The sequence below is a fragment of the Fomitopsis serialis genome (assembly GCF_022376445.1).
Source record: "Fomitopsis serialis strain Sig1Antser10 chromosome Unknown B0H18scaffold_13, whole genome shotgun sequence".
Classification (NCBI taxonomy): Eukaryota; Fungi; Basidiomycota; class Agaricomycetes; order Polyporales; family Fomitopsidaceae; genus Fomitopsis; species Fomitopsis serialis.
The window spans coordinates 234,788-259,390 of record NW_025954973.1 but is presented as its reverse complement, the minus strand read 5'-3'; the positions used below and the strand labels follow the sequence as shown (position 1 = coordinate 259,390).

Below are 24,603 nucleotides of genomic sequence, written 5' to 3'. Positions count from 1 at the left end.
ACAGTCCTGTCGTGACAAAGAACTTAGAGAATACGATGTTCCTATTCGTTGCGATGCGTAAGCAGAGTACACGATGTGTCGTAGCCGTGTTCACATACCGCGCTACCTCCTAAATCGTGAATCCTCTGGACCGTGTTGGCTATAGCGGTGAATTCCTCTTGGATCTGCAGACAGGTCCCCGCGGCTTCTGCGTGCAGCTCTTGGATCTTGTGATACGACTTCTGCAAAGACTCCAGGTGCGCTTGCGTGCGTCGGTGTTGGGCCGCTATCTGTTTGGTGAGCATCGCATTCGACTGTGTGAGCCGCTCGCGATCCCTCTCGATCTTTTGCCTTTCCAGATCACTTTGAACGAGCATCCTGTACGCTAGATTAGTGAAGGATGGGCTTGGAAGAAAACCAACCAACCTGCGGATTACGTTGCCGAAAAGATCGGCGTTGTAGACCTGGCCTCCGAACGTGGGCTGGATCGGGACAATGTCTTCGGGCATTTGGAATACCTCGCGACAAAGAGGGCATCGCGGAATACGTGCGCGAGTGGCAATAGCTATGATGCAGCCGAGACACACAACATGCCCTGACCGTCGCCTTTCACAATGCTGGAAGACGAAGTGCGGACGAGATCACTCACCACAGACAGCTAATGCAGCCATGTTTGGGCCCTGTTGAGCGGTGGTTTTGGTGAGACAAATAGGGCAGGATGCAAGCATATCGCAGGTCGAGTCGTCGCTACGAAGAGGATTGACATCCTCGCGTGAGGTTCGTGCATTTGAGTGGTTGTCAGACAAAGGCGAATGTGCCACTGGTAATAATATGAATTGAACGTGGCTGGGTGGCACAGTACGTACCGACTGCACATCTCAGATCGGCCTCGAGCGGTCTATGAAAAGGAATCCGCGTTTGTAGGTCGCAACTTTTTCTGCCTAGCACTTCGTGACTGTGACTAAGCTTGTCGGTACGCGCATGTAGGACGCAAGGCTTGCCACCTGGACCGTGAACAATCCGCCCTCCTCCCTCCTTCCACGATCCATCCCTCTGATCCTTGTCCCGTCTCACCGCGAAAGTTCTGGCCGCTCGCACATCCCTATGTCGTCCACGGCTTATGTGCATTATCACACCTTGACGCGAGGTCATGCTGGTACTATTAACGTGTTGGCATTCTCACCAGACAGCCAGTATTTAGCGAGTGGTTCTGACGATCGGTCGGTCATCATTTGGAATGTACCTTCAGGAAAAAGTCTCTACCGGTTTTCCTTCGAAAGCCGCGTCGATTCCCTGCTTTGGCATCCTCGTTGGGAAGAGACACTGATCGTTGCCTGCGAAAGTGGTTCCCTTCAGCAAGTGTATGGCTTTTCAATGGTATGTGTTACCCAACAACGGAGTTCGTCGCTTGCTGCTCTAATACAATGTTTAAGGCACATTACGGAGTTTATGACATCAACCTCGGAGTGCGATCACATATATATTGTCTTGACTTCCACCCGTCTTCGTGCTTGCTCGCCGCAGGGGTTGGTCCGGAAGTTCATATGACGCGCGAGATCAGTAGAAGTAAAGCATGTCTTCATTTTCCTGATCTACGAAGAGCTCACAGCTGGGCTAGATCAATACGCCTGTGCAAGTATGCGGCTTCCCGAACCCGCGGCTAACACCGACATGGACGATCCACGGTACCGTGCAGTCGCACTGAAGTTCAACGAAGCCGGAGGACAGCTAATCGTGACTTATCTGTCACATGGGATAGTGTGAGCGTCATATTTGTTCTGAGTCGTGGTTCAGCTGTTCAGTACTCAGCGCCTTTGGTTGTAGTTGCTGGGACATATCAACTCGGCAGTCAATTTGGCGCCTCGTCCCGCCCACGACGGACTATGCCATGTGAGCAGAAGTCTGATCGACATATGCCTGTGTACTCTTCATGTCTGAATTGAGAAATTAGTGGTCACTCCGCGATCAGCCCGGATTACCGTCAGATCGTTGTGCACAACTTTCAAGACGGGCTGCAACAATACGCGATCAAAGGGAAAGAGTCGCCTCATCCAATGCTCAAATACTTGTTTGATACGCACTCCGACTCGAAGCTTGCTCTGCAAGTCGCGTTTTTGCATCACGGTCGGGCAGTCATCAGTGGAACGTCTACGGGGAGAGTTTGTATATGGGAGACGGCATCAGGTGACTACTTCCAACAACTGCCACACGATGGTATGCTATGTCGTTGCTCTAGTTGTTCGCTCCTCTCACACTGCTTGGCAGGTGATACGATCGTCGCCGTGACCGTAGGTATTCTCATACGAACTATCAGAGTCGGATGTAATGCACATGACCAGGGATGTCAACGAGGAGAGTTCTCATATGTCGCAACAGGAGCAGCTTCCAAGGGCGCTGAGACCTATATCAAGATCTGGCGCGCAAAGATTGGTGCGTCGTCTGTCAAAGACACTGATCAATCTTATACCTAATTGAAGTGTTTATTAGCTGGCCTCTCGACGCCCCAGTACATCATTGCGCGTGCAACACTATATGAAGTACTAATGCGAAGTTGGCATGTACGTTGCTCGACTGCTGACGTACGCGATTTGAGTTGACTATATCATTTAGATTATGCCCTGTTTATCGGCTGACGATACTCAGAAGATCGTATCTGGTATCGTGGTGACGGTGGTATCACTACTCATTCCTTGGGCACTTTACAGGATGAGCCTCCTGATCCCATGGAACCAAGTAGTCCAATTCTCAGTCATACAGGTGTGTCATTATGGTTGAGAACCCATTCTCATACGTTCAGATGCTCCCATAGGTCGTGCGATTCTCGTATTGGCTATGCGGCGTATTCCTTGACGTGGGTCGCATGATCGGCATCGTGTTTGACTTTACAATCCGTACCATCACCGGATGCTACGCAGCTATCACCGCGTGGGCTACAGCGAAGGCACTCACGGCATTGAAGTTGCCTCTGGACATTTATGATAGATTGCCACCGTCGTAACATCATCTTCCTCTCCGAACTACGGGCTGCTCAGGTCCACCTGATTGTACGCTCTTCTTTCCTTCTGAATATGCCGTTCTGTCATCCTTGTATATAAGGCCTTGATTGTGTATGTATCTACGAGTCCTCTTGCTTGTGCGGCTGGTCTTGTTGCTCAGCGCTCAGTCCCCGGGGATCATTCGGACCTCCTTACTGTACGGCGTCTATGAACCTATGAAGCAGCTTGAAGCTTCGCGCACTTGCTTCACAGCGCTTCGCGCGCACGGGTGCCAGACGCTTTGGATGCGAACGTACGTCAGGTGCTGAGAATGACTGGAAATCGCGTGTCAGTGCCTCAGACTCTTGCTAATTGCGTCGTTTGGTATGCGTCCGAGATGGAGGCTGTTCATGCTTCCCGCCGCGGCTGTAGGTTAAATGGACAAGTACCCGATTCAAGCGGCCGCCGGAGGCCCTGAATGTCGTTATCCCAGTGAGTTGGCTGTCTCCGCGAGACCATTAATGTCCCTCCGTCAGGATAATCACCACTACGCCACTGATCGAGGGCGCCGAAGTCGCGTGCTGCACGTTGCATAGTACTGTTGTGTGGCGGACGGCCCATTCTTGGCCGCTGCACAAAGGGCTCCTCAGGTACAAAGGCGAAGGATGGCGGTAAACGTGCTCTCAGAATCCTTCCACCATCACTTCCCCACTCCCTCTTCATGTCGAGTACCGAGTCGAATGAGATCCCGGCGACTGGGTCCAACCCGACCTCTGGTACCAACGACACGCAGGTTCCCGTGGCGCCCTCTCCCTCAGACGACGCAAGTCTCCCTCATCCTGCCACTGGTTCTGCATCTCACACTCAAGGCCAGAAGCGTCCACACGTTCCCGACAACGTAATGATGGGACGTGTTCGAGACGAACGCGGGGTTACCCGGCTATACCCTCTCGTCGAGACGAAGTCGTACACCGCCAGAGAGGATTCGCGATCAATCAGATCGCTTCCAGTGAGCCGTCGAAGGACCAAGGCCTCCACTGCGCTGGTTGAAGACACGGGAACCGCTGCGCCTCTTGAGAAGGCAGACGTCGGGTCATCGTCTGCTTCTCCTACCACAGGAGGGTACACTTATACGATAGGAAGCCGGTCTGAGACCCCCCTCGAACCTATGGATCGGTCTGTGTTGCAGCTATACCAGAGGTCACCCTACGCATTCGTGCGTTAGCGTTCCGGATTTTGTAACATATATTATATGCTCACTGCATTCTCAGATGATGGAAAGTCCGCTGAAGAAGATCAGAGCTTGGGTACGTCTCACTATATACTCCATGGGCAAGAATGTATCTGACGGGCAGTAGATAAAACCTCAGAGTTCAGACACACCGTCCAAAGTCAGTATTGGGGTGTGTAGTGATTATGTGTACTCATGCATTGTAGGCCGAAGATGCAGAACCGTCGTCGAAAGGGATACCTGAGGGCGACTTCGCGTTCCAGATGGAAGTGTCAGAGACATCAAATACGTCTGGGCCGGGGGAGACTTCCCAAGTTGAAACACAATTGAGGCTCATGCAGGTGCGTGTCTCGGGTCCGTCAACGTTGCTGACCTCGTCTCACGCTCGGGTGGCCATTTCTAGATCAGGGAGCATCCCCATCATCCTGCCGAGCAGCGCACAGATGATCTTGGAGCTTCGGTTTCCAACAATGGGTCGAATTCTGGTGGCCAGGTAGGCTATCAGCTCCTGTACGCGTTGTCCCTCTAATTCTCTAAGCATATAGGATAGCGAACGCATAGCAGACGTTGACGATCCCATGACCAGTCACGCCGTGCCGTCGGACTCTCACATTGGGGGCGGTGGTCAGGTAGCCTTGTCCCCAAGATCTTCTATGTCCGTCATTGACTCGTCATGTATATAGGCATCGAGCGATGTTGGCTCCGGAGACATTGGTTCCACGAAAACCGGTTTGACGGCGTTGGGGCCGGATTCCACGCACAGCGGCCAGGTAGCGTGTACTATCTGAACTTCCTGTGTCGACCACTAGCTCATCATACGTGCACTCGCAGACCCATGGCGTCGTTGGAGATGTGGATGATCCCATGGGTGATCCAGTTGCACCCTCAAACACTTTTGTCCAGGGTTCAAGTGGTCAAACCGTCCGTATCACTATTGTCTCTAGCATCGCCTACTCACTCCTGTGCATGTAGGCACAGACTCATGGCTGGTCTGAAGACGATGATCCCGTGAAGCGTGATGACGTCGCAACAGAGTCTACCCCTAGGCCTAGTACCGTGGATGTGGACGATCCCATGGACAATCCAGACTTGACATCGGATCCTAACGCGCCGGATCGCGCCGGTCAACTCGTTCGTGTTCACGATATCTCCTATTAAGTCTGTTGACGTACGTTCGCAGAGCCATAGCAATTCTCAAGGTGCTGATATCCCCACGGGCAGCGGTGCCGTGGTGACGGAGTCAAATCCCGAATCGACTCAGAGCGGCCAGGTACTGTGTGTCATCGTCGTCAGCCACATTATTTGCTCACACGGTATGCATGGCCACCAGTCTGGTATCGATGGTGCATCCTCCGATGGCAACAGTTCGGGCACTGTGAAGGCTGGTCCAGTTGACAAGGGCAAAGCACGAGAGGCTGCGGCAAGCACAGCGTCCTCTTCTGTCAACTCGGATGCGATGAAACGTGGCACAGTAATGATCTCCGCTGTGGATCTGGCTGCTCTCATGCTGACTATCTCTACCCTTAGATTCACATACGTAAGATGTTTGAGAAGCCACCGTCGACGATCCCTCTACGACCCCGCAATCTATCACCACCGCCACCCGCCTCCGAGGACCAAACCCAACCGAGTAATCCAAGTCAGGTGCCTTCTAGACCCCGTCGAACGACGCCAAATCGCAATGTCGGATGGCCGGCGACGAACCCTCCCCCTCCAGGACTACAGACAACTGCGCCTCCACCGGTTGTTCGTGCCACGCGCAACCCATCGCCGCCGTCACCTGCCTCCGAGGACCAAACCCGACGAACGACGCCAAACCGCCGTGGCGTCCGGCCGTCGATGAGCCCTCCCCCTCCAGGACTACAGACAACTGCACCTTCGCCGGTTGTTCGTGCCACGCGCAACCCATCGCCGCCGTCACCTGCCTCCGAGGACCAAACCCGACAAACGACGCCAAACCGCCGTGGCGTCCGGCCGCCGATGAGCCCTCCCCCTCCAGGACTACAGACAACTGCACCTTCGCCGGTTGTTCGTGCCACGCGCAACCCATCGCCGCCGCCACCCGCCTCCAAGGACCAAACCCGACAGACGACATCAAACCGCCATGGCGTCCGGCCGTCGATGAACCGTCCCCCTCCAGGATTACAGACAACTGCGCCTCCGCCGGTTGTTCGTGCCACGCGCAACCCATCGCCGCCGCCACCCGCCTCCAAGGACCAAACCCGACAGACGACATCAAACCGCGATGGCGTCCGGCCGTCGATGAACCGTCCCCCTCCAGGATTACAGACAACTGCGCCTCCGCCGGCTGTTCGTGCCACGCGCAACCCATCGCCGCCGCCACCCACCACCGAGGACCAAACCCGACAGACGACGCCAAACCGCAATGTGGGATGGCCGTCGATGTACCCTCCTTCTCCGGGATTACAGACAACTGCGCCTCCGCCGGCTGTTCGTACCATGCAGTTGAATCAACGTCCTGGAGAACATTACTCACCTGAGGGTAGCCGGCGGCGAAACGTAAGGTTCCATTGCATCGTCTCAGCCGTGATTAACTGGGGTCCCAGACTTCTTCAGCGGAACCGACCGGTCGCTCGCACACAGGATCCGACTTAACGCCAATCACGCGCCAGGATATGGTAGCGATGTATGACACCATGAGTAACAGGTTTGACTCGATGTCTCAATTCCTTCGTACGACAATACAAGAGACCGTCCAGACATCCGTTGCAGGTGTGTTGCAAGCGAACGCTCCCACTGCGGGACCCGCGAATAGCATGCAAGACACCGGTGCGGATGGCGACGATGAGATGGATGTGGACGACCTACCACTTCCCAAGAACTATCGCCCAAACAAGCCACGCGTCGAAGGCCACAATGCTTTCATGGTAGGTCTTACATGCCAGATACCGTCGATGTTTTGGGTGACTCATCTGCCAATGAAGGCCCTCATTCGTGCTCACGGTCTTCTGCTCATGAAACGCGGCAATCACAAGTCGCCTTTTCGCGATGTTCCAAGCCGCGCTGAAGTTGCTCAGTTCGATCCTCGTCGAGGGCGTCTGTGCTGTACGGACGAAGATTTCCGATTCGACGTCGTTGGTACCCCGCGTTCACCCTGGAACCTATCTGCGGCCGATGTGTTTACACAAAGCTTCATGGCGAAACATCCTGGCCTGCAGAAGGAGGACGTCGTCAGATCCGCATGGATCCGTCATTCACAACGCCTCCGTGAGCAATATCAAGATCAGATGAAGGATCCTGCTGCTCTCGCCTCTCAACAAAGCCACGTTCGACAACAAGAGCGCAAACGCACAGTGGGTGTGCACACTATATCTAGCTGAAAAGCTTCTGACATTAATTCTTAGCTATTTGCTCAGCGCCGGGCTATCACAGTTTACGTCCTGAGCGATATCGAACCCCGTGCTCGCGATCTCGTAGATGCGCTAGGAGTACACGGAATGAGTTCGGACGAGTCAGATCACGAATTGGGAGAGGGACAGGCCACCTACTTCATCAAGAATGTGAAATGGCGTTCGCCAGCGTTGCTCGTCTGGTTGCGCGAATTGGATTCGCTTCACCTCTGGGTCCGTTACAGGGCAGGGTTCTCTGCATCGGAAGGTAATTGGCCTCATTTTCGTGTGGATGGAAGACGGAACAGTCTGCGCCCGCCGATCCGCGGCCTCCCGAAGAACTGTTATGCAGCGACCTTGAATTTCGACGAATTCCAGATGAAATGGCTCAAACCTATCTCTCAAGACATCGCACTCATGCATCGCCAGGACGTGAGAGAGTAGGTTTGTTCTTCCTGCTCCTACTAATGCGTACTGATATCGTGGTGTTTATCAAGGACGGCGAAGTTGTACAACCTCGCTCATCGACAGCTGGTAGCCGGTCAATTGAATCCCGCAGGAGGTCGCCAGAGAGAGGAAGGCACACAGACGATGTTCTCCGAGAACATGCAAATCGATTGATCTGTATGCTGAAGGGGTACGGTCTATCTAACGGATACGGGAGGCAAAGCACAGGGAAGTACATATATGTTTGTTGACTCGGAAATACCTGGAACAGGTGGCAAATGGACACTGGCTTCAATGTCTCTTTATTCCCGGGCGGCAGCCTGCTATAGTACTCGTTATGAGCAGTATCGGTACCCGCCGCCAACTGACTCACCTCATGGGCGATACGATGTAAATGCTGTTCCAAACGTGCACTCCGGGTGCGCAGCGTAGCCAGTTGTCTGGCCAATCCTTCGCATGTGGTTGTCGCTTGTTCACGCTCGTCTCCGGCAGATAGCATGCGTCGGAGTAAAGAATCGACAGAGCGAGCATTGTGCGAGTTCTCTTGTAGAAGATGTTCATGCTCGCGGTTTAAAGTGTCCAGGAAACCCTCTTTCTCCCTGAGAAGAGTTTGCGCTCTGGACAGGTGAGGCCGAGACCTAGGAATTAGAATATATGAAAACGTAATCGCGGTACATGGCTGTATCACGAACTCTTCCAGAGCACGGTTAATCCAATCATCAGTGCTATCATCCGCGCTGCTGGCGAAGATGTCCAGTAAGGCATCTCCCAGAGGTTCAGCAGCGGAACCCACAGGGGGGAACGCCATGCCACATTGGGGACAACCATCGTCCCTATGGAGTCTCATGTGTTGTATGATGCAATCCGCGCAATACATATGTCCTGAAAACAAGGAGGGAGAGGAAGTCGTCAGCGACCGATGGCTAGACAAGTCTAGCCGCTTACCACATCCTCGATTGACTTTGATTCTCGGAGAAGACGGATGCAACTGGAAGAGTCGTCCTCGACAGATGGCACACAGTGGGTGGTCGACGGCCGACATCTCTGTATCGAGCAAACACAAAAGAAGACAGGGCCGACCCTGGCACCGGCAGTGTAATAAGCATGCGTTAGTTTTGTACGACCACGAACAGGACACGCTTGTATCGGAAAGGCAAACGCGTGGGAATCACAGCGCGTCGGCGCAGCTCGCCACCGCGACTGCGGTCACTCCAGCGACGCCCTTCCGCCCTCCCTTCAAGGACTCTCATCAAGCCTGTTCGTCAAGCATCGTCGTTGCTCTTCTATGGCGTAGTCTGTGACATCACCCGATCTGAGTAGTGTTTGATGCTCGTGCCGTTGTTCTCTCGTGCCAACTTCTCAAAGAAAGACAGGAGCTTGCGAAGTGCGTCTGGATGGCATCGTCGTCTTCGGGGTGAGCCCGTGGATTATGAACACCGACCTGAGTGCTAATAATGGAGCCCACGACAGCATGATCGTAACGGGCGATGCGCCGCGATCTACCTTCTCTATGCTGACTTTGATCTGCCGCTAGAATACTCGGCGATTCCTGAGTCTGAATGAAAGTACCTACTGGTCGCAGTCGGTCTATGGATGTATCGGAGAAATGAAAGGTACGTCATTTTGTTAGTCGACCTCGAACCGATCTTCAGAGGCTGACATGGCTCAGACGTGGTCGCCACCGACGCTGGCGATCGGCCGGCTGCTCGACACTTTGGCAAGACGCAAGCGATTACCACACAGCGCGTGATGAAGGACACCTGCGACATACACAGGACACCTCGACGTCGGGAGATCAACTGCACTCTGGTCGTCAGTCTACGTACGTGGGTCCTTGCATAAAAACTCTGAGGGCGAACATACGCAGCAAGTCTTGCACACAGGTTCCGCGAGTACGTATGCTGACGGCAGTTGCACCGTGTACCCTTGATCCGCCAAATGACATTTTGTCGCATTTGCCCATGTTTTCTGCATCGTTCACGCGTATGTCCTCCTGCCCAACGAGATTATTGCGCTAACAATCGATGACTAGTGATTTGGCAGTGGATACGACGATCTTCATCACAAAGAGCTGCGCGCGCCGAACAAGGTGTTCATCCGCGTGTACGCTTCGGATAACGGCAACTTGGACCACTTCGACAAGTCGGGGACGTAGCCGGGCACGGACAGGGAGGGACGGTACAGGCTCGGCGCGCCCGTCAGCGTCGACTGGATTGGCGGCTACTGCGGACGATGCGAGTCGCGCAGGACGGGGACCGCGTTTTTGTGCGAGGAGGGACAGGAGACGGGGTTCACGTTTGATGATGGGCATGCGGAGTACATGTATGCGCCTGAGACGGGTGAGTTGCCCCGAGTAAGGTATGCATTGGTGCAGTGCTGACTGAGCTGCAGCGGTGGTGAGCATCCCGGAGGAGGCGTTGCAGCAGGCGTCGTATGTGGAGTTCGCACCCTTGCTGCGTAGAGGCATCGCGGGTTTTGACGCTATCCGCGTGGCACTGTCGACTCGGCTACGTCTGCCTCGTACAGGGCGTTGTAGGTCTTGGGCACCTTGCCATCCGATACGCATCGAAACTCGGCCTGAAGGTAAGTACTCGCTCACGCCTCGTCATCTGTATCAAAGCTCAAGGGGACTGCTGCAGGACACCGCTCTCCTCTGGCTTGTCCAAAAAGCCGCTCGCTCTCTCGCTCGGAGCCTCCAAGTACATCGACGCCTCCGCGACGGACGTCGTCTTATCGTCAAGTCGCTCGGCGGCGCATGCTTCGTCTTCTGCACCGCGCCCTACTCGCAGAGCGTCTCCGAGATCATCCCCACCGTCGGCCTGAACGGCACCGTGACGCTCGTAAGCGCGGCGGTGGACGGGAAGATCCAGGTGGGCAACCTAGTAGTGCTGAACATGAACCGCGCTGCGCTGCGCAGGTGGCGTTGGAGTGTGCGCAGGATATGGAACAGTGTGTCAAGTTCTCGACGTCGTCTGGTGAGTGGTCTGGTATCTGTATTCTGGGGCTTGGAGGCTGATGCTTGAATGCGTAGATGTGGAGTCGATGGTGAAGGAATTCCCTCTGGAGGTCGTCCGCGATGCGCTCTATGGCCAATTCCCTTCCTGCATGTGCCTTACCACGTCACGCTCCCCTCGCGCCTGTCAGCGATCTGGAGTACACCCTGAATCACCCACATTCCTGCACGCTCGTGCGTGAGAACGTCGGACTCGATCACACCCTTGGTCTCCTTCAGTTTCGTCAAGTCACTTAAGTGCGGCTACCTTGGGCAGCTATCTGGGCTCTTCTGCTGAGGGCGTCGTGTCACTTCCGGTTATCATGGTTTCGAGCCACTTCGTCGTGGACAACATCTTCGAGGGTTCGCTTGTCGTCTGCAATGTCTTCGCCTACGTCTGGCGTATTGCGGTCGGGCGCATGGCGCTGATCAAGCTCTCCCCGAAGACCATCGAGGGCTTAGAGGACTTAGTGGGTACGTTCTTCAGCACGGTCGTGTCCGGTGTGGCGTGGTTGACGTACTTAGTGCACTCCGATTATATGATCCGCACGGTGCAGGACTTCGGTGTGGGGGTTTAAATGCCCTGGTGTGACCTCAACTCGGCGTTCGTGTGGAGAGAGTGAGTGATACCGACTCCTGCGCGGGCTTTGACTGGCTCCCAATGAAGTTACGATTATCCCGTACGCGCCATAGCAGTCCCATGCCCTCGCATCCTTCAGTACGTTGCCTCTGGCTTCAAGCACGCCTTCCACACATCAAGAAATTCAGACACGGCATGACGGGCCACATGTATTATCAGTACGTACACCCCTCTCCAGGAGGCCCTTGGTTAATGACGTACGTGCTTCTAGGTTCCTCACACATGGGTATCTTCACCTCTGTCTGTTACAGCAGCCTCGCATGATGCCAGCTTCGCCATCGCGCTCAATACATCGTCCTTTGTGCGGATCCCACATATCTTCATAGACGGCCGGTCCAAGACTCTCTGGTCCCTTCCCGCGTCTGGCATTAGGTTTCCGTGTAACGGCGGGGGGCGCGGGCGCGGGCCAATCGAGCAGGGTCAGCTCGATGGATGGTAGGTTGTATCTGATGACTGGACGTCGCGGGCGATGAAGGATCCAGCGCTCGAATCGTATACTGCGCCTCCGAATAGTGTTCCAATTTGCTCGGAATGCCATGAATTCACTCCCTGAATAGCTCTGATTCCAGCCCTGACTCAACCTGATTTCGAGTCTGAATTGTCATGATTTAGACGCGATTTGCCTTCGAACATACAACATGTTCGACGGTCGCACATGCAACGAGAATATTCCATTTATTGGATGCGAAAAAACATCATTTTCATTGCATGTTCGGCGCTCAGAAATACAGCGTCTTCTAAGCCTGCAAATGATAAATTTTCGGGGACAGAACTGATATCATTTTCGGAAGGAGAACATGGGACAGAAAAGGTCCCGTTTTCTGTCCGTTTTCGCGTTGCATTCTGCGACGGAAAAGACTGGATTTTACCCAAAGTTGTCGCGTTTCGGAAAGTCGCCGGACATTTGGCATTTTCGCAGCATTGTCCCCGTCCGAAAACTTTAAGAAAACGTGACACATGTTCTGCGCCCGGCGACATTGCATGTTCGCCGCATGTTCGAAGCTCCGAAGATTCAAGGATAATAATGCGTTTACTTAAGGTTTTCGCGCGTCGAAGTGGCCCATAACTGGTTCTCCATAGGCGCCACTCTTCTTAGCATCTTCTGAGTCCCAAAAAACTGATTTGTCCCCGGTGAGGCGAATCACCGTCCGATGATATCACACTAGCAGCCACAGCCACCGATCCAAGTCTGAGTCGACTTGCCGTTTACCGGCGCCCCGACTCGGACGCTCGCTGGCTTTTACGGTCCGCCACAACGGAGATCGCGAGCCTCAGGAAAGCAAGGTCGCGCATTGAAGTACGTCGTGAACTGTGTGCTGCCTCAGCTGAGTGCCTCGAACTACCGTCATTTCATTTGCGTCCGTGTCATGGGTACTAAACGTGGTCGACCGCTTCCCTGCAACTCGTATCATCCTCGGCCCAGGACCGGCGACTTCCTGGCTGAGACCACGTCAGGTTGATGGCCACAGCATCTCGGGACGCTTCTCCGCCCAATCCGAGCGCGGCTCCGGACATCCACGGACATCTTTGCCAGCAATAGACAAGAACGGGCAAGCGCACCGCCCTAAGCAGGCGCCATGCCCCGATCCAGCCGCCCACCGTCCGTACAGCATCCGCTATGCGGTATGCGTCCCAGCTTTCGCGGACAGCTTCCCGTCACATGCCTGCGACATACATAAGTCCCCTCGTCGCCGCCTGTCACGTCCGACTTGCCTCGAACGCGCCTACCCCGCCCCCACACTATCTGCTGCCCACCGCCATGGCGCCCTCATTTGCAGCAGTAGCAGCAACACGACTGGGCGTGGGCCTCATCTACGGCATCGCGAACGTCATCCTCCTCATCCGCCTGTTCATCTGGGACCTCGCATTGACTTTGTACAACGCGTTTGCACCGCTCCTGCCTGAAAACCGGGTGGTACCAGAAGGCCGGCCGGGCGCAGGCGGCCTCTGGCCACAGTTCATCCCTCCAAAAGACACGGACAGTCGGAGCTGCTGCCCGATGCTGAACGCCATGGCGAACCACGGTGCGTATCCTGATACTACACGCGAAAGGCGATTGCTGAGCTTCGGCGTGGTTAGGCATCCTCCCTCGGGATGGGCGCAACATCACCTTCCGCGACCTCAACACCAAATGCCGGGAGACGTTCAACTTCTCGCCGACCTTCTGCTTCTTCGTCCCGCACTACGCTGCGGACATGCTGGACCGCAACTACTGGACGGACAAGATGGACCTGAGCGACCTCAGCGCGCACAACTGCATCGAGCACGACGCGTCCCTGTGCAGTGCGTCCCTTCAAGCATTCACCGAAAGAACGGCAACTGACGCGCGGTTTTGCAGGAGAGGACACCTTCCTCAACCCCGACCAGTCAAAACCCGCGCCGCACCTCATCAAGGAGTTCCTTGAGAGCGGGACGGGCCCGGGCGGCGACATCACCACGAGCGACCTCTCGCGCATGCTCGGCAAGCGGCGCGCCCAGTCCAAGGCTAGCAATGGCCAGTACAGCCAGGCGATGATCCACAAGATCTTCGGTGCCTCCAAGTACGTGTCCACGCACTTCCCTCTCGAGTTGCACTGACGCTGTTCTTGTTCCAGCGGCTCGACGTTGCTGACGATCTGCGGCGGGCGGGTGAAGGACCTGTATCCCTTCCTCCTCGAGGAGCGCATTCCGGACGGGTGGCAGCCACGCATCCGGAACCCCGGTGGCCTCACATTGGCGATATTCCAGAACACGGTGCTCAAGGTCGAGCTCGGCATCAAGGAGGAGGTCGAGGACACCCTCCGGCTCTTGCATATGGGCAGCATCCAGGAAGACGCCAAAACAAAGTGAACGCGCGACACACTTTGGGTTGACGAGAGGCACCGGATGCGCGTATAGCCACTAGTTTTGCAGATAGTGTATGCCTTGATAATGTATAATCGGTACAAATCGAGCTTGGGCTGTGCGGCGGGTATGGTCGTGTGGAATAGATCAGCGATGCAGTATGTACGTAGTGCGTAGGATAATGCGATATCAAGACGAGCGCAAACCTGAGCCTGTGCGGCGGGCCGAAACCAGTGTTGGCACCTAGAAGTCCCCGAGGTCGATTTCCACAGACTGGATAATGGACGCTTCAAAGTTCGTTGAGGGGGCGGTCGGGCTGCAGAGGATGGTAATGGGGACGCGTGCCATCCGCCAGACCCGGAGCCGCCGGTGTCCCTGGCCTAATGTTGCCGCCGAGAATGCGAGCCCAAACCAAGACGCCGTCAACGCCCATTCGCACACGCAGATCACAGAACGACACGAAGAGGCAAGCAGAGACGGTACAGACCTTGGGCTAAACGGTTTCAATCCAGTCTTCGGCGTTGCCGAGCGGGGCGTGCCGGCCGCGGACGCAACAAGGAGCTTGCGTTCACGCCGCTTGCGTTCCGTCTCGCGCAGCTCCGCTTGACGGATAGCCTCCATGTTCGCGAGGCGGTTCCGCCGGTTGACCTCCGCGAGGAGCTCTTCGCGGGTAGGCTCCTTCTTCTCCTTGTCTTCCTCCTTCTTGGGCATCTTCGCCTCGACATCCGCGATCTGCTTATCGAGCTGCTCGACCTCTTTCCAGTCTTGCCGGCGCGTGGCGAGCATGCGTATTTGCTTCAGACGCGAGTGCTCGGCGGCCAACAGAGCGCCCGTCGACTTGTCTTGCAGGTTCCGAGCGAGCATTGCGTTGATATCGCTCTGCGATGGGGGAGAGGTCAGCTGAAGCCCTTCTGCAGCCCACGTTGCCTACCTCTGTGATATCTCTAGAAGCGCTCTTGACAATCTGTGCGCCCTTCTCGCGGAGTTCACGCTTCGTTGGGAAGGACTGCTTGTCTTTTGCCAAACTCTTCCACTCATCGAAGTCTGCCTAAGGAAGCGGCAGCTTGTGTAGCCAGCCTTTGTTATGCAACATCACGTATACGAACCTCAGTAAAGGTCGAATTGGATATTCTGTCCATTGGGAATGGGCGGTCACTGAGGGCATATCGCAGGCCGAGGTGTGTGGTAATCTTCCGGCCATTGAAGTCGTAATGTCGGCCGTCCTTGTGCACACCTGGCCGCAATCTAGGCAGGCCAAGGAGATATAACCTGAACCACTCACCAACGACCTCAAACATGCGATATGTTGGCTGACCGTCCTTCGAGCCGTTCAGGTATCTGACCCATGCTCCTACACATCGTTAGTGATATCGAACAGTACTTAATGGAGCGAGCATTAGCACCTTTGACAGTTTCCTCGAACCACGGCGTTGCGGAAAGACGCGCCAACATGTCTCGAGAAAGCCGAACTTTCTCTAGATCCTCCAGCGAAATGCTGTCGTCCTCAAGCTTATCCTTCTCGGGATGCAGCTTGTCATAGAGTCTGCGGTCCCTCTCTTCCTCCTCCTCCAACTTGCTGATCTGACCATCCTCTTCCTCGTCGTCCGAGATGTCCATATCAGCGGGCGAGGAAGACCGTGCACGCCTCGGAGAGCTGGTCCGTGTCTATGTGACATTTAAAACACGTAGGCAGGCAGAGCACTGAGGCACGTACGCGTTTCTTCTCGTCCTTCTCTTTCCGCCTGGCCTTCAGTTCGTCTAGCTTGCGAGTCTTCTCCTTCGTGGCGCCACGAACGGCGTGTTGACCTACAGGACTCAGTACCCATGAAGCACATCAAGAGCAACGCGCTCACGTTTGGCCGCTTTGGACACGCTATCATCCCCGTGGCCGCTCTGAGCCTTCAACATCTGTTCAAGGTTACGCTTGTCTTGTATCCGCTGCATCTCCTCTTGCCGCTGCGCCAGGATATCCTCTCGCTCGATCTCGGACATTTCCAAGAGTCTACAGAAAACATCTCGCATTATAAACCAGATTGCAGACAATGCAGGCCAGGCACGTACCGTTGCCTGTCGGCTTCATCCGCATATTTGCCTTCCAGCGGGTAAGGATCCTGCTCTTCCTCGCCTGCGCTCTCTGTTTGATCTGCGTCCGACGCATCGTCCGACATTCTATTGCATTGTTCACACCAGTTCCGAGAGGCTGCCAAATTGCCAAACCACTCACTCAGCCCTGCGACGTTTGGGACCCGGTCCTTGCGCTTGACGTTTTCGGCGCTTCTTCTCTGTAGCACCGGCCAGTTCAAGGAGCTCGTCAGAGATGTCACCTTCAGAATCAGACATGGCTGGCCTGTAATCGCGAGAACTGCTCGTGGTGGTGGTGGTAGAGAGGAAAGGTAGACTGAGGTGGGAATGAACGCGAGGCGGTGGATGTCAGTCACAGAAATGATTCGCCAAATGCGGAAGGCAAAGTCAACAGTGTCACTCTGCACGGGATCATGTGTCACACGCGTGACGGGCTTATACTATGCGTATAACTAACTTCTAATACAACTAAATAATTGGGCAGCTGGACTTTCTTCAACGGTGCCTCAGCTGCATGAATGTATACAGGTGACTACTTACGGGGTGCCGCACGTCGCCCAAGCAAATGCTACTGTCCGCCCCACGGAGATAGCAAAGGGAAGGTCGCATTGACTTATTAGCACTGATGTGATTTCGATGGGGGCATGAACCAGTGCGTAGGCGGGGACGTCTTTCGCTTGAGCTCTAACCGCAAACCGCCACCATTTCTTGCTTTGTCGGCCTGCATACAGGAAAAAGTCAAGATCAATATACACATCGCCCAACGCGGATAGTTGAGATAGTAGGGGAGACGAGGTACGTACAGTCCACACGCGCTCGTCCGTGATGACCCTACGGAGGTTGGGCACGATCTCCATGATGGTGCGGATGTCAGGCTTGGACACAGTGGTCCGCGCTCCGTGCGAAGAATGCGCGTCGCTGACATCGCTGAGCGTATGGAGGCTCGTGGACCGTGAGAGCGCCTCGGAAAACGAGTACTGCACAGACGACTATCAGTATATGCGCCCTCATTGCGACGCTGAGGACGTACGATATCCCTCACGGGGATGCTCACTGCGAATCGCTCAAGGTCCGAACAGCGCCTGCAGATCTTGCGGACGCTGTCGAGGCTCAACGAACAATTCAGCAAAGCTATATGCGTGAGTGTCGTCTCGTGCGTGTTCAAGAGCTCGTCGATGAACCCGTCTTCTACCAGCAGCTTGTCGGTGAGTTTCAGCGTGATGGAGCGCAGACCACACGACCAAATGCGTGTTTGCTGGATAAGTGATGTCCAGAGGCCGGGCGTAGTGGTTGGTGACAGGGAACAATGGCTGTCCACTGTAAGATGGCGGAGGCGGCGCAGAGGGGAGGTGATACCGTTGATGATGGAACTCGCTGCCATACTACGAGGAGAGTCCTAATGGGCCGGTAAGGCACCAAATCAGTGAAGCAAGCCGCTCGGACACGTACCCAACTTGTGAAGGAGAGGCTCCGTAGGTCTGGGGTGTGCGACGTAAGGCGCAGGACCGTGTTGTGATCGATCTTAGAGCAGTTTATGACGTGCAACCCGGTCAGATGTGGGAGATCTGTCAACACGCTCTCCAGAATATAGTCGTTCAGCTCGTGTACGGACTGCAGCCCCCCAAAAAATAAGCATGATTGGGTAGACAGTCCAGGAATGAGCGACGCACGTATAGGGTCAGGTTCGTCAACGTTGTCTTCAACGCAGCCATCCATCTCGGCAAGATATCCACCACATAAGGCGAGCCAGTGTCCAAAGTGATGCCCTTCAGTCCTGTAACCTTGGCGAGGTGTTCTGCTTGTTCGTACGTCAAGTTGGCGTTGACACGCATGTGCTGCAGCGAATCCTTCGCCTGGAGGTCGAGGAGGAAGGATGGCAAGACACTGGGCGTGCATGTAAAGGAAACCAGATTGTCGCAGATGTGTATTGCACGAGCGCAGTCCCGCATGAACTCTGGATGCATGACAGATCTACTGCTGGGCACTGTCCTTATGTCTGACGGACCAGGTAAGGAAACAGTACGTGTTAAACAGAGCTTGTGCGCACCGATATGCCGCACATGCGTGGCCAGGTTAGGGTGGCGAAGCACAGACGCAAATGGTGACAAAATCTACGCATTTTAGCTGGAGTTCATAAAAGACGTTCATTGTAAAGACGCACCACCGGATATCGTTTCGCTTGGTTCAACTTGAATACTAAATTGCGATAGAGTCTGGGGATGATTCCCGCCAAAAACGACCGACTGACGAGCGAGACAGAGACGAGGTCGTTCCCGTAGAGATAGGCAAATATGAGCTCAAGACAGTCCAAGTTCAGATTGTCCGCAGAGACCATGTTGGCGAGCAGAATGATGTTGTAACACGAGAATAGAGGTTTGGCAGAAGATGAGGAGACAAGGTCGCCGGCGCTTAAGAGTTGGGGCCACTACATCAGCGCTTAAAGTCACATCTTTCCAGCGCTTAAGAGTCACACCTGCCCGATCAGGAAAGCATGTCACAGCACTTGTGACCACGATCTGAGCGCGCATCTGGGCGGGTGCGGCACTCTGAATCTGCTCCTCGCCGTCGACAACGATGACGGGCTCGACCGTCTCCCTCGAACCTCTCAGCTCACCGTCTCCTTCACCTCCACCCCCAGAAGAAACCCGGTCTGCATCCGGGTCCAACAACGGCGGTCCCGCAGCCCTCGACAGCGGCTCAGAGCTTTCCGAACTGACGGAGGAGGAGCAGGAGGAAAACAGTAAAGCAGAGGTGCGCAACTCGAGTAGACCGCGAGATAGCAAACGAAAGCGAAGTAACCTCCTACCACCTCCGATGTGGGATTGGGCATACAAGAACAACAAGAAGACCGAGAAGGGAGACTGGCGTACACGCCTCGTAGAGGAGGAGGAAGAAGAGGAGCAGTCCGGCCCCGCGAAAGCGATGGAAGAGGAAGAAGACGACGAGCAGGACCGCAGCAACGACGATGACGACCCCGACCGCGCCGTTCCGCACGAGGTAGAGAGCGATGGCGAGGACGAGCGCGAGGACGATGACGACGAGCCGCCTGCGCACGCTTCGGACGCGGAGGCGCTGGAGCCACTCCCAGACGATCCCCTCGAAAACGAAGACGCTACCGACGAAGAGGACGTCGACGAGGACGACGCCGAGCTTGACGGTGCAGTCAGCCGTTCCAATTCGCGCGCCGCATCCCACAAGGGTGCCCCGTCGCCCGAACTCACCGACGACGAGAACGCAGACGATGAAGAAGCGGGCGACGACCCAGTCGAGGATGATGCACCCGTCCCAGAGTCCGACGCTGAAGATGAGCCTCGCGCATCTGCCGCACTCGAACCGGCAACGCCACTGGACGCGCCTCCCCCAGTGCTAGACGACGAAAACGCCGCGCTCATGGACGTCGACCAGATCGTGCCCCCACCGCCACTCGTCGCTCCCACACCTCACACGGCTGCAGCTTCCTCCATCATGGCGGGCTCGACTGTTGTGGCGCCACCCTCACGTTCTCCCTCGACCTCGTCCTCAGCATCTGGTTCGCCATCGTCGTCCCGCTCCCCGTCGCCCGACGCTGACGCTGACGCACCTTCCGATCGCGAACCCGAGCCAGAGCACGACGTCAAAGGAAGTCGTCCGTCACGCAAGAGGAGGACACGGGCACGAGGACGCAAGACCAGAGCTGAGGCGGCGGCGGATCGTGACCTCGACGCAGACGGGGACGCGGATCAAGCAGCGGGGGCAGATGGCGAGGACGGAGACGTGGGTGACGTTGAGGAGGCTGACCTGGACTCTCCGGAGTTGGAGATGGAACTGGAGTCCGATCTGCAGCCCGCCCACCGTGCAGAGGCCCTGGACGTCCTTGCGACGATCGAACTCAAGTTCGCGCTTCTTAGAGAACGCTTATACGTGGAGAAGATGGAGGCACTTGCATGGGAAGAGGCCTTGGTCGCGGAAGGTGCGGGTGACACGGTCTGCCTGTGTTAAGCCGTCTACTGACTCTCGCTAGGCACGCATCCCGAGATGCTACATCTCAATGAAGAACTGCTGAAACGACGCGACAAGCGGCTCGAGTTAGCCTCTAGACGTCGCGACTTTGAAGTCCTCAATGTCATGAAGCGTCGCAAACTCGATGAGGATGGTGTCTGGAGTTGGTGGAAGGTAAGGACGCGCCCGGCACGTGACCTGCATACATTGACATCACGCCGGTCGCGTCATATCCGCAGGCGGAAAGGGATGATCTACAGACCGAGATGATCTCGGAGACCAATCGAAAGAGGCGCAAGCTCGAACGGGAGCGACGAGCACTGGAGCGCCCACTGCCAGGTCAGTCCGCCGAGTTTCTTGCTCTAGTGCGCTTTCTGAAGCAAACTCAGAGCGTCGAATACCGGAACCACCGCAAGAAGCCCGCGCGCCTCCTACGCTACGCGAGATTGTGAAGTCTTATCCTTTCGGCGTTGCATCTTCGGGACAAGCACCGCGGCACAAGGATCGCGTGAGCCCAGGGCCTCTTGCATACCCACAATTGAGCGCACTACCGCTTACCGACGTCGCGAGGGACTTGGAGTTCTTGTTTCAGCATAGACGCGGTGCAGGCGGTTTCGATCCACACCGCCAGATGATGAATCCCGCTCTAGGTGCCCCGGTTCCGCAATTCGACTACCCAATGAACATGGCGATGGTCAACGGACCTAGTGCAAGCAATCGCTTCGGCCCTGGTCAGCCGGGTTTTCAGCATCCCCACTACCCAGAGATGCAGCCCCCGCCGGGTATGCACGGCTTCCAGCCCCAAGCTCCGCGTCCCGCACATCATCCCTCGGCAGTTCCAGGGAGCTTGCCCAATCTGCACCCCTCGCAAGCGATCGACCAGGATATGCATCGCCCTGGCTCTGGCCCTGCGCAGTCAAGCATGCATATGCAGCAGTTTGGCGGCATGGCACCAATGAGTGGACCCGGTGGACTCATGAGGCCGCGTTCCATCTCGCCGGTGCCAGTGCAGACCGTACCGAACAGGATGGTCCCCTCCCCTGCACCACCTGGGTTCTCGCAGTCCAAGTCGAACGGGTGGGTGGGCTCTGGTCCCCCTGGGCCGAGCATGCTCGGTCTTGGAGGCAAGGATCCAAAGAGACCGGGGAGCGTCGCGGACGGGCGTGATGTGGAGATGGAGCGTGAGCGTTTCGTCGAAGTGCAGAAGACGCGCGAGAAGATGGAGCGGGATCGCGACCTCGGGCGCGAGCGCGAGCGTGAGCAAGAGAGAGGATATCCGATGCAGATGATGCCCCAGCGACACGCGGGACATCAGCACTCGCACTCACATGTACATGCGCCCCCTGGGCAACCGCCGCATGTTCATGTCGTCCAGCACCATCATCGCATAGGGCCGCATCACCACCATGTCGTCCACCACCATCACACTTCGCAAGCGAACGGCCCTGGCGGAGCGGGGCAGGGCCCTCCGATGTCCGCATTGCCGTCTGGTATCGGGACGACTTCGAGTGTGGCAAATAGTCCGCGCCCGCCGCGCGATATTGAGCCCCGACATATCCATCCGAGCGCATCCATGGAGGTCGACATGGCGGCTGGCCCGTCAAGGCAACACCTCTTATCGCCCCCGCACATGTCGGTCGACGGCTCACGCGAGCGTGGTAGACAGATAATTCCAGCCCCCGTGGGTCCCCATGAAAGATTGATGACTCCATTCACCTTGGGACCTTCACAAGGGATGCAAGCGAGCTTCCCGGGATCGCCGCGTAACGGCGTACCGCCTCCTACAGCCCCAGTATCTGTAGGCCCGTCACGACGCAGCTCTTTTACCACCAATGAGGATAACGGTCTACCTCGTCCGGGATCTTCTGCCTCCACCAGTAAGTCGTCCCAGGGTCTCGGTCAAGGCAGTTCGCATCGCCAGGCGATAGCGAGACGGCCGCAAACTCCGCCTCCTCCTCAGTCGCGCCCGAATACATGGAGCTCGCCGACGCGCAGCGGGCCAATGGATTACGGTAATTCACGTTCACCACCACATACAAATGGCGGTCCCGCCCCGCATATGAGCCCTTCGGGTCTGGGAAGCGGTTTTGTTGGATCTATGCGCTCACCTACGAGAACGGGCCAACCTCCACTGGGAATGCAACTACCTCCACCGCCGTCGCTGAGTGCTTCTGCGCGTTCGCCACCTGTAGGAGCGGAGGGCGCGGGTCCGTCGAAGAACGGCAGCCCTAGCCTGAAGACGTATGGTCGCCCTCCGTCTCCTGGTCTTCCGAAGGCACTCCCTGGACCAGCTCGACATATGGGTCTGTCAAATCCTGAGTCTGTCGGGATGGGTGGCTTGAGAACGTCGCCCGCAGGTCCGCTATTCCCGCCGCCTTCACAATCAAACTCAAATCAGTCGCTCCCGTCTCGAATACCAAACGGTTCGATGCCGGACATACACCCGAGCGGGGGTCCTGTCGCGCCGAAGATTGTGCCCGTGCCTGTGGACGGATCTTAGCTCTTTCCCCTGGTTCATCTAGCTTTGTTGTTTCTGCCTTCGTCTTTTCAGATTTGGTATGTATTGCTGGAAGATTAATGTATCATATAATTTCCTCGATTCAATCGTATTGCGCTGTGCTCGAACGTCCATCCGGCGACAGTGCGATCGGGTCCCCCCTAGGCGTGTTTTGGTGCACCTGGTCTCGGGCTCGGCTAGAAGCCCAGCTTTACCGACCGCTGGGATGGAAGAAATAGTAACGGAGTGGAACCAGTCCCATCCACCGCCGCGCAGCGTGCCCTCTGGTCTACGTACGTGGCTCATGCTGCATGAGCTCGGAGCATCCCTTGATCAGTGGTTCTCCAGTAACAGATCGAAGGCTTCGGCTTCACTGCCCAGTGACCTTCGTCGGCCCCCATTCATTGCCGACATGGTGCACTGACTCTGTGGGCGTAAGTCTGCGAACGATGGGTCAACAGGGCCAAGGATGCCTGAGGAAGCATACGGGCGAAACGTATCTCTCAGGCGGGGTCTCCGGTCGCAGCAGTTCATGGTCAAACAGCCGAGTCAGATGCCACTTTCAGTGACACCGAAGTCCGTCATGAGTCCGCACCTAGGCGCGACAGCTTGATGCCGATGAGTGTAAGTATAACAGCAAGGAGCGGAACGCACCAGACTCTAAGAATTGGGCCACAACTTCGCACACCCTGCCAAGACGATTACGGACTCCCTTCGCAGTAGAGCTTCTGTCGTTGCTCATCACACTATTTCAACGCTAGCGATGATAGAGTTACGTGAGTCCAAGGAGGCGGCCTCTGCACTCCTCCGCATGATAGGGTATCGTTGTCCGACTACATAGCCTATCCTGACATGCGGCGGCCATGTGGCGAGTTAGCTGTGATGCTGCACTTGACTAATGGAATACCAATACGATTACCGTACACTTTGGCGCAGCCGTTTCGTCCCAGTACGTCGAAGGCCGGGTTCGCCGCCAGGGAGCGTCTGTACGTATGAGGGTGTGTGATCTGAATTTGGACCCTCGGCCGACCTGCCGTAATGTGCGGGGTCTGTCCAGTACCGGAACGTCGGATGCCAGTGCAAACGCGTGGTACGTAGGCGCGAATACGCGTTCAAGTTGGCTGGCAGCGTGTTGAAGCTCGGCGATCGGTGGGTACCTGCAGAGGTTATCCTCGATGGCACTTCTGGATGCTTCAAGGGGCAAGCTCAGGGATGACATTGCAGATCTTCAGGAAGCTGTACTGCATGTCAACGGACCTCCAAAGGACAACAAACCTGGCGGTGGCTCAGGATTAGAGCCGTGAACCGAAACCAACCTCCTTGTTACTTCACTGGCAGCGGCCGCGTCACTGTGGCATTGCAAAGTGCTCATGAGCACTGGTAAGTCAACAACTGACGACGAGAGCTCGAGATACTCAGCTGTCATGGATGTGCTGTGCACATGACGGATGGTGGTCTAGAGGATATGTGGATGGGAAGTCCGTAGACTCCGTACCATACTATGCATGGCTAGCTTCTTGAAAGCGCGGCTTGTTTATCCTGAGCCATAGAGGCTGGATGGCAACTCGGTATCAGGAACACTGTGCTGTCCGACGCTGTCCGGAGTATG

General features: G+C 56.0%; 10 protein-coding genes across 10 annotated transcripts; 7 read left to right on the top strand and 3 right to left on the bottom strand.

The window, feature by feature from the left end:
* Positions 1-23: 23 nt before the first annotated feature.
* B0H18DRAFT_1116287 (uncharacterized protein) lies at positions 24-488 on the bottom strand (the record flags this gene model as incomplete). The annotated part of the gene is made up of 3 exons (XM_048033407.1): positions 24-41; positions 99-357; positions 406-488. The coding sequence occupies 3 exons, from the start codon at positions 486-488 to the stop codon at positions 24-26; spliced, it is 360 nt and encodes a 119-aa protein (XP_047896716.1).
* Positions 489-947: 459 nt separating this feature from the next.
* B0H18DRAFT_989563 (WD40-repeat-containing domain protein) lies at positions 948-3,190 on the top strand. Its single transcript, XM_048044956.1, has 9 exons — positions 948-1,356; positions 1,413-1,545; positions 1,598-1,739; positions 1,804-1,869; positions 1,931-2,193; positions 2,245-2,267; positions 2,319-2,409; positions 2,467-2,537; positions 2,590-3,190. The coding sequence occupies exons 1-9, from the start codon at positions 1,084-1,086 to the stop codon at positions 2,752-2,754; spliced, it is 1,227 nt and encodes a 408-aa protein (XP_047896715.1). The 5' UTR covers positions 948-1,083; the 3' UTR covers positions 2,755-3,190.
* Positions 3,191-3,290: 100 nt separating this feature from the next.
* B0H18DRAFT_85427 (uncharacterized protein) lies at positions 3,291-5,607 on the top strand. The gene is made up of 10 exons (XM_048039634.1): positions 3,291-4,170; positions 4,226-4,261; positions 4,313-4,345; positions 4,392-4,526; positions 4,589-4,678; positions 4,731-4,814; positions 4,869-4,955; positions 5,017-5,106; positions 5,158-5,455; positions 5,516-5,607. The coding sequence occupies exons 1-9, from the start codon at positions 3,676-3,678 to the stop codon at positions 5,341-5,343; spliced, it is 1,236 nt and encodes a 411-aa protein (XP_047896714.1). The 5' UTR covers positions 3,291-3,675; the 3' UTR covers positions 5,344-5,455; positions 5,516-5,607.
* Positions 5,608-5,907: 300 nt separating this feature from the next.
* On the top strand, positions 5,908-6,633 carry B0H18DRAFT_820131 (uncharacterized protein; the record flags this gene model as incomplete). Its single annotated transcript, XM_048039289.1, has 1 exon — positions 5,908-6,633. A coding segment is annotated over one exon (726 nt), but the record flags the coding sequence as incomplete, so codon positions are not given.
* A 527-nt stretch (positions 6,634-7,160) lies between these two features.
* B0H18DRAFT_872176 (uncharacterized protein) lies at positions 7,161-7,979 on the top strand (the record flags this gene model as incomplete). Its single annotated transcript, XM_048040206.1, has 2 exons — positions 7,161-7,499; positions 7,551-7,979. The coding sequence occupies 2 exons, from the start codon at positions 7,161-7,163 to the stop codon at positions 7,977-7,979; spliced, it is 768 nt and encodes a 255-aa protein (XP_047896712.1).
* Positions 7,980-9,588: 1,609 nt separating this feature from the next.
* Positions 9,589-11,552, top strand: B0H18DRAFT_1116284 (uncharacterized protein; the record flags this gene model as incomplete). Its single annotated transcript, XM_048033406.1, has 11 exons — positions 9,589-9,595; positions 9,652-9,808; positions 10,026-10,133; positions 10,185-10,321; positions 10,374-10,454; positions 10,519-10,565; positions 10,622-10,852; positions 10,900-10,957; positions 11,014-11,173; positions 11,252-11,448; positions 11,500-11,552. 11 exons carry the CDS (start codon positions 9,589-9,591, stop codon positions 11,550-11,552), a joined length of 1,236 nt encoding a protein of 411 aa, XP_047896711.1.
* Positions 11,553-13,373: 1,821 nt separating this feature from the next.
* Positions 13,374-14,443, top strand: B0H18DRAFT_872011 (Cloroperoxidase; the record flags this gene model as incomplete). Its single annotated transcript, XM_048040196.1, has 4 exons — positions 13,374-13,638; positions 13,694-13,897; positions 13,953-14,154; positions 14,209-14,443. 4 exons carry the CDS (start codon positions 13,374-13,376, stop codon positions 14,441-14,443), a joined length of 906 nt encoding a protein of 301 aa, XP_047896710.1.
* A 237-nt stretch (positions 14,444-14,680) lies between these two features.
* Positions 14,681-16,777, bottom strand: B0H18DRAFT_1116282 (uncharacterized protein; the record flags this gene model as incomplete). Its single annotated transcript, XM_048033405.1, has 8 exons — positions 14,681-15,316; positions 15,369-15,485; positions 15,544-15,788; positions 15,841-16,102; positions 16,152-16,243; positions 16,291-16,439; positions 16,499-16,606; positions 16,662-16,777. 8 exons carry the CDS (start codon positions 16,775-16,777, stop codon positions 14,681-14,683), a joined length of 1,725 nt encoding a protein of 574 aa, XP_047896709.1.
* Positions 16,778-16,867: 90 nt separating this feature from the next.
* Positions 16,868-18,915, bottom strand: B0H18DRAFT_989495 (uncharacterized protein). Its single transcript, XM_048044955.1, has 7 exons — positions 18,681-18,915; positions 18,567-18,630; positions 18,190-18,515; positions 17,969-18,130; positions 17,550-17,915; positions 17,323-17,496; positions 16,868-17,240 (listed from the first exon to the last, which is right to left on the bottom strand). Exons 1-7 carry the CDS (start codon positions 18,852-18,854, stop codon positions 17,136-17,138), a joined length of 1,371 nt encoding a protein of 456 aa, XP_047896708.1. The 5' UTR covers positions 18,855-18,915; the 3' UTR covers positions 16,868-17,135.
* A 178-nt stretch (positions 18,916-19,093) lies between these two features.
* Positions 19,094-22,997, top strand: B0H18DRAFT_1116280 (uncharacterized protein; the record flags this gene model as incomplete). Its single annotated transcript, XM_048033404.1, has 4 exons — positions 19,094-20,468; positions 20,520-20,671; positions 20,737-20,836; positions 20,887-22,997. 4 exons carry the CDS (start codon positions 19,094-19,096, stop codon positions 22,995-22,997), a joined length of 3,738 nt encoding a protein of 1,245 aa, XP_047896707.1.
* Between the last annotated feature and the right edge of the window lie 1,606 nt (positions 22,998-24,603).

Bases quoted from the DNA above. Each gene is read 5' to 3' on its own strand.
- B0H18DRAFT_989563 (XM_048044956.1), top strand. From the start codon at position 1,084: ATGTCGTCCACGGCTTATGTGCATTATCACACCTTGACGCGAGGTCAT. The intron at 2,268-2,318 runs GTAGGTATTCTC...GCACATGACCAG, and splicing joins ATACGATCGTCGCCGTGACC to GGATGTCAACGAGGAGAGTT. The intron at 2,538-2,589 runs GTACGTTGCTCG...TATATCATTTAG, and splicing joins TACTAATGCGAAGTTGGCAT to ATTATGCCCTGTTTATCGGC.
- B0H18DRAFT_85427 (XM_048039634.1), top strand. From the start codon at position 3,676: ATGTCGAGTACCGAGTCGAATGAGATCCCGGCGACTGGGTCCAACCCG. The intron at 4,262-4,312 runs GTACGTCTCACT...GACGGGCAGTAG, and splicing joins TGAAGAAGATCAGAGCTTGG to ATAAAACCTCAGAGTTCAGA. The intron at 5,107-5,157 runs GTCCGTATCACT...CTGTGCATGTAG, and splicing joins AGGGTTCAAGTGGTCAAACC to GCACAGACTCATGGCTGGTC.
- B0H18DRAFT_989495 (XM_048044955.1), bottom strand. From the start codon at position 18,854: ATGGTCTCTGCGGACAATCTGAACTTGGACTGTCTTGAGCTCATATTT. The intron at 18,631-18,680 runs GTGCGTCTTTAC...TAAAATGCGTAG, and splicing joins AAGCGAAACGATATCCGGTG to ATTTTGTCACCATTTGCGTC. The intron at 17,241-17,322 runs GTACGTACCTCG...TCCTGTATGCAG, and splicing joins CGGACGAGCGCGTGTGGACT to GCCGACAAAGCAAGAAATGG.